Source organism: Struthio camelus, chromosome 3 (genome assembly GCF_040807025.1).
Source record: "Struthio camelus isolate bStrCam1 chromosome 3, bStrCam1.hap1, whole genome shotgun sequence".
In the NCBI taxonomy this organism is placed as follows: domain Eukaryota; kingdom Metazoa; phylum Chordata; class Aves; order Struthioniformes; family Struthionidae; genus Struthio; species Struthio camelus.
The window spans coordinates 47,114,237-47,128,136 of record NC_090944.1 but is presented as its reverse complement, the minus strand read 5'-3'; the positions used below and the strand labels follow the sequence as shown (position 1 = coordinate 47,128,136).

The window sequence follows — 13,900 nt, the reverse complement described above, 5'->3', positions numbered from 1 at the left end:
TATGGCAACGTACTCATTGTCTTTTTTTTTTTTTTTGGACTCAAAAATCATATTCAAATCTAGAAAATAAGATAATATCAACACTAAAAACTCCTTGTTTGGACTATGATTGATAGGCCAGTATAGGAGAGTTAATGCCATGAAGCAGGGATCCAGCAATACTGGTTTTTACTCCAGGAGGAAGGAGAAAAGGGAAACACAAAGGCTGCATGAGTGAGAGCCACCTCCTGATCTGCCCCTGAGCAGCACCTCCTCCCGCTCCTCCTGCAATGCATCTACAGAGGCAGGGGCCAGGGGGCGCTCCCGAGAATCCGCATGGCTGCGGTCACAGGCTGCATCTCAGGGGATGGGAAAGCGGAAGAGCAGGTGTTGTAAGGAGAAGACAATGAAGGGGGGAAAAAAACCCTCACCAATAGGAGAGTGTAAAGTAAAGATTTTTGATTGTGCAGCCTTTGAGCAAACATTTATTCGGGGAATTGTTTTTTTTTTTTAAATGATTTTTGCCCTTTAAGTGAAAGGAACTGTCTTTTCCAATTCAGGAGCTTTCATGATATCTATCTCATAAAAAGTGATTAGATTAGTATTAAATATGAAGGTATTTAGTATTTTATTTTTGTTCTGTTCGGCTCCCTGTCATGGGAGATAATTATTCTAGCTGTACTATTTATTCTCTACAAAGTTTCAAGAAACAAAAGGCTACATAATACCTGAAACAAAACAAACACTGCATCCCATGACAGAAAGAGTTGTTGTTGTTGTTGTTGAAGTGTTTACTTTTAAAAATTTCTCCTTTAAAAATTTCACATTGGATTCACTTTGCACTGGATTCACAGAAGAGAATCTGCAGTACTGATTTGCATTCCACTACTTTGTATAACCCAGTGATGAACACAGAATAGCTCCAGCACACGCCAAGTGTTAGTGTTACTGAGCAACCAACCAAATGTGGTGCATATGCCAATACCAATTCTCTCACTCTAAGTGAGCAATGAAATACAATCCATCCAAGCCATTTCCTCACAGCAGTAGCTTAGAAAACACCACTAGTATTTCGAATACTTAAAAAGGTAATTTGAAAGAGACCAGATTCGGGATTACGTGTGGCAGAAATTGTTTTAATTCTATAATGATTTGTGGTGATAATGCCTTTTAGACCTTTTTTTTTTTTTTGGTAATCTGTTTAATGTAGGAAACCAAATTAAAAATAAGGGCACCTGTGATTATTTCAGTTCACAATCTCTCAACTTCGTCCTCTAAGACAGCTCATCTCTTTCACTTCTCACTGAAAGTGAGATACTACCCAGGGCTGCGAGGTGATGGTATTAGGGTAAGTTTGTTTCACAACTCAAGCATCAAAGGCCACCCTCACCTGATGCTTGGCCATCTCCAATCCCTCCAAAACCATCGTCTTAAAGTCCTCCTGTTTGTCCTGTGGAAGGAAAGAGGAGAACTTTCAGACTGCATTTCATATATCAAAATAATACTTTGCCATGAAGGCCGTGCAGTTGGTTGGTTGGATGCTATTTTTCAGCAAAAAGATCATCCATCCCAAATAATCCATTACCCAGAATCACACTCTGGAGCTAGTGGAGCCAAGACACTATCAGACAATAACAACATTGACAGTTTGTTCTTCTGCTTATTGCAGTAGTGCCAAAGGAGGTTTAAAGCACTTTTCTTTCAGATAACAGAGCCTGACAAACACCATACTGTGCGAGTCTGAGTATTTGTCAGAGTGCCCTGAAGTAAAATTAAGATCAACTGAAACATTTTGCTCAGAAGCAGTATTTTCTAAGAGAAATACACAGCCATACACAACAGTATTCTCCTCTGCACAAAGAAAAAATGGCCTGGAAACCAGTATTATCTCATTTTTCTCTCATCCTTACAACCCTCAGTTTTGGTTCAAAATGTGCAACTGCTGCCTTGACAATAGGGTTTCAGAAATTTCTGCAAGTTTTGTATATTCTAGAAGCATACTGTGGAAGCCCTCCCTTCATGCCTCTATCTCAGCATACAGTACTTAGCAGCATGTATATTTTATAATTCACGCGGAGAGATTCTTTGGAATGTGACAACTTTCTAATGAGTATAGCACACAACATAATCAGGTGTAGCCTCTAACCCCGATGTGTTTAACAGCCTATTAAAACCTATTACCCCTTTTACATGTTATTAGGAGAACAACATTTTAGTCTTATTTTCACAGTTCAAAACCAGTAACATGAAGAACGTGAATATATAATATAATACCAATTATATATTATATGCATCAAATAACTTGTTTTATTCCCTATAGTTGTGAGCCTTTGCTGATTAGTTCAGGTTGACCTGCAGCTAAGTTATTGCTAAACTTTATGTAGCCACTTTCATGCCAGCAATACTTTTTTTTTTTAATCCAATTAAAGCATTTAATAAAGATCTTACATATGGTAGCTACAGTAGGCTAGCAGATGCCATTGCCAGGGCTGTAACACTGTTTGGAGGAATCCCCAAGAATAAAACGTCAGAGCTTTCTCCCACACAACTGAGTTTTCTTTTCTCCCTCTTTCCTTGGCCCACCCAGGCAGCCTTTACCAGTGAAGTGCCTGCCTGGGAAGTTCTGTCCTTACAGAAGGAGCAAAGTACCCCGCGGCATTTTTCTTATTTTGTGGCAGCATAAAGGTGCTCCCTGGGACAGGGTTTGGTCAGCTTTCATCAGCTTCATTAGCCGATCGGGCCTCCACCCCTAACCAAACAAGATTTTTGATAATACCTCACATACCAACATAACACCACCTAATTCTGCTCCTAATTTACAAATTATACAGCCCATTTTCCCCCCAGAATTGTTTCCACGGCTCCTTGCTTTCTTCCTTTCATTTCAGTTGCTTCAGCCCTCCCTGGCTCTGCAGTTTCAAAACTCTTGCTGTTCTCAGTTACGGAAATACAACACCATTTTCTAAATAATTAAATGGGATTACTAGGAATAAAAATGTTTTTCTACCTCAAAAGATAGTTATTCTACTACCTATCTATCTATATGATTTGAAATTTGGACTATCTGAAAATGATTTTTGCATTAACTTGCATTAGGCTTTGAGGCATATTCTATTTCTTACTCAAAAAAGTATTTTTAATTGGATACTCCAAAGCCAATGACCATAGTCTTTTTTTCTTCAAACCTTCATATGCTTTTTGCCTAATGCTGATCGGAGGCTACTCCAGTGGGAAAACTCCTATGCTAGATAACCTCCTTGCCATTTTCCATCAAAACAAATACTAACAAAAAACGGTACTGGAAGTTACTGAACGTGAAAGTTTTCAGTGAAAAGCAAAACTGGAAGAAAGTGACATACCTTTGCTCTTTTTCGCAGCAGTTTTGCTAGACGTACCACATACGGTTTAAATTCCCTTTGATGAGTGCCCTGTCTTCGTACCTCCAAGCCTGAATCATCTGATGCTTCTGGAATAAAAGCCCAACGATACCTGCCAAAAGATAACACAAGCAGACATTATCCTTACTGAGCACACAGGCTTTTCTGCCAGATCTAAGAGTATGATAGGGTGAGGAAGTCAAGCTAAATCTTAAAGAAAGAAGGAAAAAAAAAAAAGAAAGAAAAAACTTCGTCAAATAGGAAAGTCATTTTCTGAAAAGGAAGAGATAACATGATTGAGAAAAGGAGCATTTCCTTTCTCCTTTAGAATTTCTTAAAATATTTAAGGATGACAAAAGCAAGAAAGGGCAAAGAAGCTAAGAATAGTAGCACTCCCTCTCTATTATGTACAAGGGAACTGAGTTCTGAACTCTAAAATACGTAATGTTTTTATATACATATTAAAATATGTAAGTTACCTAAAGTGTAAGCGCAGCGCTTACTATATAACACATTAAATGTTCTCAATATACCCTGCTGATAACAGAAACTCATTGATTTTATCTATTCATACGCCAGCTGGCTCAGACGGACCATTTCCTCCCCTTCCCCTCACTACGCTGTAAAGACTGGTTAGTTGCATCATACACTATAAAGGGAACCAAAGTTTCTTTCCTTAATGATTCAGTCCAAGCCTCAATGAGAACACTGTAAAAGAGTGCGATTCAGCATTACTACTGTCTTTCCAGAAATACACAGCAATGACTAGGGGGAAATATCTCAATAAAGCCAGTTTGGCTAATAATGGGGAGCAGGACAGCATGGAGAGTTTAGTGAGAATTATGAACAAACTTTCCAGAAGATAAAATAAATCAAGGAATAGTCAAAATTAGTTTGAGATTTAGAAGTACTACAGGGCATGAACTGACACAGCGTGTGCAACCCATTGCACCCTCAAGCCCACATGAGACTCTTCTGAGTAACAGCGTAACTGGAGCTGGCCAAATGTCTACAGACCTGTGCCAGGGCAGCGGCCCTTAGTCGGTCACTGCTGTGCAACGCAAGGGAAGCATGAGAGATGTTGTTCTGTCCTGTGCTACCTCTTGTTTCTGGGCTCTTGAGTAAATGCCAGTTGCTTTGCATCCATTTTTGCAACAGAACAGGACTGCTGAGGGGAAGTAGTTTGCACATGCAAACAACTACTGACCAAGTATAACCTATGCCCCCTTTGAGAGTTTGTTGACACGTCTTCCAGTCAAATGATGCAGGAGTAATTTAAGTGAAATCATACTGAGCTCATACAGTCTTCTGATCTGATGCCTTGGTCATCGAGACATGTGGGTGTATTTTGGATTCTTGGACATGACTGCAACTAAAAATTTTAAAAACAAAGTACTTTAAGTCGCCACTATTCCTGATTAGCTCATAAGTGTAGAGAACCTCCAGTCACAAGCTGAATAAAACCAGCTTACGCTCATCTGCTGCATAGCACCATTTGCTCTGGGGGCCACACTGACACTGGGAGGGAATGCCTTGTCGGCTGCTCTGGGATGAAGGCCAGAGAGAGAAAGGAAATTGGAAAATAAAGATTTTAAACACTGGAGTTCTACCAAAAAAACATGGCAAAAACCCATTCACAAATCTAAATTATAGCCTCTTTTACTTACATCTGAAATTGAGGAAGGTTTTCAGATGGTAAAGCTAGTGCCAAATCCAGAAATTTGCAAGCAGACAGGTACAGGTTCAACCATCTCTGGCTATTATAGGATGTGGAGAAACCATTGCCCCCTGTGTACGTTGTCTCCAGACCAGCAACAGATGGGCCAGAAGTTCTAAAATAAAGTATAGTGGGCAGGTAAGTCATAATGGCCTTCTGCCATTACGGGAAGATCCTCTTTCTGCATTTGCCTTTATAAACATACAACTGTTTATTTACCAGCTTAATCCTAATTCCATAAATCAAAACAGAACATTGCAATTCTTCATTATGCTTGGAGTTCATACTTAAATGTATTATGCTCTATCTGATTCCCATCAGTCATCCCAATTAAGAGGAAGCCCAAACTTGCAAGCTACGTGGATTTTATTGTATTTTAGGGAAAGAGTCTTCAAAAGAACAAAGAGAAGCTAAGTAAAAACGAAGAACAGGACTTGGGCACATAACTTTTCTGTTCTTTTGAGAAATCTGCCTCTTCTGCTAGAGTTGACTGAAATGGGATCATACTGCATAGAGATTGGATAGGATGAAAACAGATAACGAAACTGGAAAATACCTTAACTCATCCTTTATAACACTGGAATAAATCACATTTTTATTAGACTCTTTTTTTTTTGGTAAATACTGTCAACCTTATTCCAAAGATATATACGATACAGAAAAGCTATGCACATTTTAATTGCAAAAGTAGTAACATTTTAGTCAACAAGATACTGTAGGAACTAACATACTTCTACTGCATGATTTACTTTAGCTGTTTTTGAGCTAGTTGATAGCTTTTATTGTTGTTTATAGTTTTATTGTTGTTTTATTGTTTATAGTTTTTACTGTTGTTGTTGTTGTTTTGCTTTTCACGAAAAATAATCTGAACAGTATGTCCTTGGTACCACAGTCAGATTGGAATGCTCTTTACTTGTTCTTTTATTTTGAACTTGAAAATTTTTGAAGTCAAATTATTTTAAAAATAATTTTGCTGTCCATCAGCATTTCAGAAGATTGCAGAACACTATCAAGTTAAACAGGTGGGAAATTCAGCTTAAGTTTACCTGGAAATGTCTTCGTCAGCAGTCAGCTCCTGTTCCATCAATAAAAACACTTGTACCTGAAAAATCAAATGCTGTATTTTAATATCATTTTTTATGGCCTGTGACACAAGAAAATTCCATCGGGAGGTCTGAGGAGTAAGCCTTAGAAGAACTGCTGTTTGGAGCTTCTTCCATTCATGGATGAGGAAATAACCCACGGAACTATGAATGAACACTGACAACCTAGAACTCCTTCATCTCTCACACACAGTAGCACAAGGACCACATAAACTGGTTATCTGATGGCCAGAAAAGCTCTCACAGGCCAATTCTCTCCACTACCCAGAGAAACAGAGCCTAAAGGAGAGCACCACCTAAAGAAAATGAGATAAAGAATAATATAAAGGAACAGTCAAGCTCAAGTATGAGTCTCCACAGATGACAGTCTTCTCCACTGAAAATAGCTCCTAGACTGCTGTAACTTGCACCAGTGCCAGGGGACAGCAGAGGAATCAGGGTGCCATACTGCTCCCAGCTCTGAGCAGATCTTACAGAGCAGAACTCCTAATTCCTAGAATTCCTGATATTCATGCCATTGGCAGGCTCAAATTTAAATACATCTGTTGCCAAAACAACCCACTCAGTTTTTAAAATACTTTATGTAGCGTTATTCCTTCTGTTCCTTAGATCAGTCGTTAACCAAGGGCCTGGTTAGCCTCCAGAAGATAACAAAACAAACAAAAAACCATCACAGAAGTGATTCTAATTTGCATTCTAAGTTAGCTAGTCCCTTAGAAACCACCTGGCTAACAGCATAAACAGACCACAAGATGTACCAGCCATCCCCCTCCATACTCATTCCCAAAGCACTACCAAAACTGAAATCCAGACAGCTGCAAGCAGCAAACGCCAGAGACTCCACGGGCAGCAGTTCTGGAAACAGATGTTTATCCTGTCTTGCTATGACCGAGTGACCCAAGAAGAAAAAATAAAGTCAAGGATCAGGCCTTTTATACATCTGGCCACAAAACTTCAGTAACAGGGTAGTGTGAATCACCACCAGTTGCCAATGCAACATGGATTTTATCTCCTCCTTCAGGTTCTCATCCTCTTTGTTGGAGGAGGAGGGCTGAATAACCAGGAAAGTAGCAACAGGAAAAAGTGAGGGAGCATGACTAGTGGGAGAGGTACATGTACTTAGGCAGAAACTGAACTGGCAAGTAGGAGTAAATAGGGAACACTGTGGCAAAACGCAAACTTAATTCAGAAGATACCAGAATAAATTAAACAACATAAGTCAAACATTCCCCCTAGTTTGGGAAAAAAAAAAAAATCAGGACTGAAAATCAGCTTAAATTGTGTCCTTTGTAATTTAAGCACATGCAATATATCTATTACAGATTTTGTATCAGTAACAGATTTTCTTAAAAGCATTCAGTAGTTGTGTCTCAAATTTGCAACAGCCTTCCAAGTCATGAATACTGAGGGTAACTCACCAGTTCAGTGATCATGGTAGGCCAGAGTGAGGTAAGGTGCTGCGGAGACATTCTTAAGAGCAATACTCTGAAAAACAGGAACACTTGGGAATGAAGAGTGGGCACCTGTGGCAAACGAAGGCTTTCTACTAGCCTTTCTGAAACAAAAAAGTGAACAAGGATTCCTCAGTTCAGAATAATTCCAACGAATATTTTCTTCTTCCCTTCATTTATCCTTCAAAAACAGTCAACATTTATATTATTAAAAGGCTGCATCATCACAGCATTTGAAAGGCTGCATCACACAGCATATCACACAGGGACAATATCCTCTTAGTTAATCACAGCCATCATTAAACATTCAACACAGAGGCAGATATATAAAGAAATTTTTCACTCAGTCAGCACATACACTTTGCAGTTCAGACGAGTAAAACCAACTGGTATTTTGAACACTAAACCCAGGTACTGACTGACTGGATAAGAACCTCAAAGAATAAATCCTACAACAAATTAAACGAGGAAGACAATGCAATTGACCTTCCATGCGGAGGAAGAGACCAAAGCATCCACCTTGCTGACAACAAAAGCCAACATACTTAGAAGAAGGTGCCCTAACCGTCTGTGTCATCTTAGAAAATAAAGAAAACACAAAACTTATCCCATTCCCAACCACTTAATTAAAAAAGTCAACTGGAAGAGAGGCTCTTCAATGATAATTAGGACAGATAAACAGAAAAGCAGGACAGAGATGTAGAAGTGAAGAATTTAAAAACCATTTCAAGGTCAGCCTTTGTATTTATCCCCATTTCAACCTCCAAGATACAAGCATCTATTATGTCAAGAAGCACCTGAAAGGGTACCCAAGAACATTAATCAAGGCACGAAATGACAAATCAGTGAAACAATCTAGCTAAAAGTCAACTGGAAATTGGGAAATCCAGGTGCTTTGTAACCATTTAAGATTCAAAATGTTCCCACAAAAATCAGGAGAAACTTGGCATGGAGTCATGAAAACTGAACCACACGCGAATATTCCAGAGGACAAATTTACCTGCTCTTATCCAGAAACCTCTCATAGATGGCAAATGACACTGACCAAGACACTAGAACTTTGTCCTAAAAATATTCCCCAGCCACAATCAGATTCAAAGAAAGAAATACATTAAATGATATATTTCTACCAACCTTGTATGTCTGGAAGGTATTTCTGGTACTGGTCTATTTCACTACTAAAAATTGCAAAGGCCAGTCTCTTCAGGAGCATAGCACGCTGTTCCAGCTCTACATCCCGATTAGCAAACAGATTGAGCGAACTGCTCTGAGCCACAGCCACTCGTGCTGAAAGAGAAAATGAGCAGCACTGAGATGAACTTCAAATTTCTCTTCTGTTTCATATTAAGGCACAAATAATTCTTTCTTTGGTTGCAATAACATAGTTCAAAAATACCCACTAAGAAAACGTCATTTCCATTTGTATTTTTAACCACATTGATTTAAAAAAGCATATAGTGAAAGAAAACTCTTAGATATACACCATCCCTCTGGCTTTTTGTTTTTTTTTTAAAATACAGTTTGGATGTACAGATGGTCAGAGGTTTTGGTTGTGCAGAATCAATTTTTCCTTAAGCAGAGTTAGTGTTCGAGATCTAAAAAAAATATCCCCTCTGGTTAATAAACTTTGTTGTATAGACAAAATTCACTTGTGGGCCAGGATGGTCTCAGATTCCCTCACTTCAAATGATTTTACTTACGAATCTCAAAAAAAAAATATATTTTTTTCTTCAACTATTATTCTAGTCAGTGTGAATTATCCAAAGTTGAACAAAAGTTTAAGATATTTATATTCCGGTTTTTTTGTTTCCCTTGGAGAAAACTCACCACTACATTAACAATACTTACTCATCAAATCTCTGAATGTGGTTTTGTCATGTGTCATCAAATTATCCATAATAGCTCTCCAACTAAAAGAGGAAGATGGTACACAAATTAGAAGAGCAAGAAACCCTTACAGGAAACTTTCTGCTCCTTTAACTAAACTGGCTCACATCTGGTAAAACTTCTCATCTAATCTGTTTGTTATATAGGTGCCATTTCCTCGGTACAGTTTGATTGACTTGGTCCTATACAACTTTTAGGAATTTTATCTATCTTATTAAAATGTATATATATTTTATAAATCTGAAGTTGAAAAAACATACTTTTGCATAGAAATTAATATTAGGTGAGTTTTATGCTTTGTATGGTAATCTAAAATACAGAACATCCCTCTTCTCTTCTCTCAATAGAGAGATACCTTGGGAAACTGTTTCACATTACATAACCTCATGTGTAACAGCGCACATAGAATTTGTGACAGCTACTGACACAAGCAAGAAAAAAAAGTCTTACTGGTTAACACAAGAAGCATCCATTTGGAAGAAACTGGAATCCATAAAGAGATCAAATGCTTCCTTTTTCCATGCTCTCCTTGTATACTGATACCCACTAAGACTGCTTAATAACTGGACACAGGCTCGATAGCTGGATGCATTGTGAGCACTAAACCAAATAAAGTCAACATGAGATAATTTTCAACTTTTGCTTTATAAGAAGCTTTCAACAGATACTCAGTCCTTACCCTCTCTGATTCAACTGAAGCATCAGACTCACTAAATTTCAGTTAGCTATAAAGATCTACATAAACTGAATAAATTGTAAAGATACCTGTGATTACGGAGGTAGGGCACAACATAGTGCATAATATTTACAAGCAAAGGAATAACTCTCTCTTTTTCATCGCTGTAGAAAACCATATCCAAGAGATGGGCCAAAACCTATTAAAAAGGGAGGAAGAAATGTTATCGCCCACTCCCAAGCTACTTTATGCTTACCTTAAGCAATTTTTTTGTACCGTGTTCTGCACTGAATGTTCAAGTTTACAATAGAAGCGATCAAATTCCAGGTACTATATAAAATCCGAAGTATAAACATGCCTTCATTTTTAAAACGAACTTAGGTAAAAAACACAAAAGCATAAACTCTTGGTCAAAGTATTCTACAGTATAAGCTACAAAACGAAAAATACAAAGACTGAGTGTGATTATCAGCAGAAAACAGCATATACCACTAACAGCACAGAAAGTTTGCCACCAAAAATATCCCCTATACTCATCCATCTCACTGAATCTTTATAGCCTGCTTAATCAGTTTTATATATTGTTATATGACAGGAACCCTTATCTATTCACATCAATGTTTCCTGTCAAGTCTCTTTCCCCAAACTTCTAATCCAAAGCTTTTTGCAATATAAAAGACTATTATAAATCAGTATTTAGTACACCTGAGGAGACATTTACCTCAGAAAGTAAGGTTAATGCATGGACACTATAAACTGATGGAGTTATGTTTGAAGTTTCCATTGCTGGAGACAACATATCTAAACAGAAATAATAATAAAAAATGTCCAAAGTTAATTTTCTTACGCCATTATTTACTTTACAAGCATACTTTAATAGCATAGATTTTGAAGTCGTACAGACTCTGTCAAATACACTACATAAGATACTAATGCCTGAACATACTAATATGGAAGTATTTTTATAAATATTTAATACATAAAATATTAAATTAGTATTTTCACTTCTCTCTATATACAGTATGTATACATATTCAAATAAGTTAAAGCTTCATTAATTTTGGGCTGATAATTAAACTAATTATAATGTTTCACTTAAAATAAAAGATGAGAATAAAACCACCTTCAACATCAGATTCCAAGTTGTTTCCATCAACCATAATCTTGGGGGAAGGCTTAACCTCTAAGTTTCGTCTTAGCCAAGTAGTCTGTTCCAAGGAAGAACCAGCAATTGCCCCAATGGCATCCACTATCTTGTGCGTTATATCCTGGTGGGAAAACAACAACTAAACATTCTAAGAAACATTTGCGCAGAGGGCTATGTTTGTTGTCCTGACGTGCTTTTGTAGGAAGTCTACAGAACTTGTCGAGTATAGAACGCAATTCAGTAATCTTTCTTCGAATAGCTTCTGTTCAATATTATCAGTTTTAACTCCCCAGAAGATAACGTCAGCTTCTTCCACAGATAAAAATAAAATTATAAATATACTAAACAGAAGATACTAAAGACTCATTTTAGAGTACATAAATGATATGCAAGAACATGCTAACACATTCAAGAAAGGTTCCGATTCAATAAAATAAAATAATCTGTAAATGGTTAGTATATCTTTCTATGAATAACCAAGACTACAGGGTTGTTTTTTTTTTTTTTTTTTTTTTTTTTGCAGAAGTCCTTCCAATCTAGTATACCTACGGCAGTTCTAAACATGCATTTGGTTGTGGCAACAAGCTTCTTGTTAAAAACATATGTCAAAATATATTTTGAAAATATATCTTTAAAAAAGTCTAAGGTTTAGTCCACAGGCACCTTTACTAAATCTGCAGAACAGTAAGGAAGTTCTATTCTGTGTATGAACATGATTGATTAACTCTGGCAGAGCTCTGCTGTGTTTTTCAACAAGGTAGTATAGCATTATCTCATATCTGAAACGCATTTTCATTTCCATTGAAATATATATCCCTGGGCATCTGAATAGTTTTTTTTTTTAATTCTGAGCTACTTGGAAAAAATAATAATAATTCAACTTTCACATCATATCACTTATATGCACAGGATCAGATTCATCAGCTCTTCACTGGTTTACCAGCTTTTAAAAATAATAAAGCTTCCTCCTCTGCGGTTCCTCCCTCTCTCTAATGACTATGGGTGGAGAATAAATAACTCTGCCTAAGACTTTCTGCTTAACACTTACAGACATCGGGAATTTAGACTCAGGACAGTAGAAATTGCACCATTTTGCAATATGATTACTATTGAAAAGAGGTGCCACCTGCTCTTTGTATATGGTAAGCATATATACTGAAAAGTTTGCAAAACTGGTGTTTCCTCCCAACCAAATATATGTTACAATGACCTAAGTCTGACTCATGCAAAATACAGGCACCTGACTCATTTAAATCACAGTACATCCTTAAATCCCATACATCTTTAATTAAACAGCAAGCGCAGAATATAAAACTGTCAGCAGTGAAAAATGTTCTATGTTGTCATGGTGCTCCACTGCATCTCCTTCTTCAGTTTCAGGCATTTAAATCTTAAAGATTTATCCCAAAAATCATGTTCCAGTAAATTCCCACTTCACCTCACATCAAAAAAAAATGAAGTAGTTTCATACAACCACGATCAGATGGCAACAACAGAATTAACTGTACAGAAGAATACATTTCTGAAGCCAATAGACTTCTTATGAAAACACTAATGGGGTTACCCAATTTACTTTTGGGCCTCCATTAGAATTTTTCAGACAATTGTTCTAAGAAAAAAAAGAGAATTCAGGAAATCCAGCAACATGAGAGAAAAGTTTGGTGATCAAAAACAGTGACATAAAATAACAAGCAAGGTCTCTGCTTGGAGAAATCACTGCAGTGACAGGAATGTTAAATAAGAACAGAAAATTTATAAATTCTTTCTAGTAGAGGAAAAGAAATATTCATCTAAACATCAAAAACCACATTGTTTCATGGACAGCATGGTTAACAAAGGCCGCTTTCCAACCCCGCAGTATTTTTGCCCTGTAACCATTTCTCTGCCATGTCAAATCCTCCCCACAATATTCTCCCTACAGCTCCCTCTCACTTCCCAAACTGTTTGGCGGGAAAACTGGCAGCACTTGACTAGCTATCCAGCTGCTCCTTCTTAAGGACAATGAAGGGGAATTTCATCCGTCCTTTCCCTCAATAGGACAGTAATTTCTCCCTTTCCTACAGCTTTCAAAAGCACATCTTTACAATGTCTTTCAAATTTTGCTCAAAATTCACCAACAGTTTTTGGGATGGCAAAACAGGGAGAACACAGAGGTCTCATTTCCTTAGGGAACTACACTAAATAAAACAGGCAACTTACAAGCAATAAACATTTTTAAATTTGTTTAGCATTTACCAATTGCTTAAAAACATTTTTACACGGAAAATGATTTGGATACACTATTGTGATTCATGTGATTCTCTCAAGCTACTTACAAATAAATAAATAAATATATTTACCTGAAGATCTCTTTGATCTTTCTTATTCTCCAGACTTGGATTTTTCATAATGAACTCATTAAGAACACTGCAAAAATAATCAATTAGATACAGATTTTATTCTTATAGTAAAAGATTCAGCTAGGACAACACTGAAGAAATTTACATGCATAGTACTTATTTGCTAAACCTTCAATCGTTTCTATTTACTAACATTTCTAGAAAACATGTTTCCAAGTTTCTTA

The 13,900-nt window shown here is 37.1% G+C and overlaps 1 protein-coding gene across 8 annotated transcripts in view; it reads right to left on the bottom strand.

Annotated features, from left to right (window-relative positions):
- The window catches only part of DOP1A (DOP1 leucine zipper like protein A), a 70,398-nt gene that overhangs the window by 2,466 nt on the left and 54,032 nt on the right, over positions 1 to 13,900 (bottom strand). For 3 of the 8 annotated variants that reach the window (XM_068937651.1, XM_068937648.1, XM_068937649.1), the window contains 12 exons: positions 13,677 to 13,743; positions 11,314 to 11,458; positions 10,912 to 10,991; positions 10,280 to 10,389; positions 9,965 to 10,114; positions 9,476 to 9,537; positions 8,762 to 8,914; positions 7,595 to 7,731; positions 6,120 to 6,175; positions 5,024 to 5,188; positions 3,339 to 3,468; positions 1,370 to 1,429 (listed from right to left, as the gene is read on the bottom strand). In XM_068937651.1, the coding sequence (XP_068793752.1) occupies positions 1,370 to 1,429; positions 3,339 to 3,468; positions 5,024 to 5,188; positions 6,120 to 6,175; positions 7,595 to 7,731; positions 8,762 to 8,914; positions 9,476 to 9,537; positions 9,965 to 10,114; positions 10,280 to 10,389; positions 10,912 to 10,991; positions 11,314 to 11,458; positions 13,677 to 13,743 (1,315 nt within the window). Of the gene's footprint in view, positions 1 to 1,369; positions 1,430 to 3,338; positions 3,469 to 5,023; positions 5,189 to 6,119; positions 6,176 to 7,594; positions 7,732 to 8,761; positions 8,915 to 9,475; positions 9,538 to 9,964; positions 10,115 to 10,279; positions 10,390 to 10,911; positions 10,992 to 11,313; positions 11,459 to 13,676; positions 13,744 to 13,900 lie in introns of those variants that run through there. The other 5 variants (XM_068937654.1, XM_068937652.1, XM_068937653.1 and 2 more) reach the window with 2 other exon arrangements.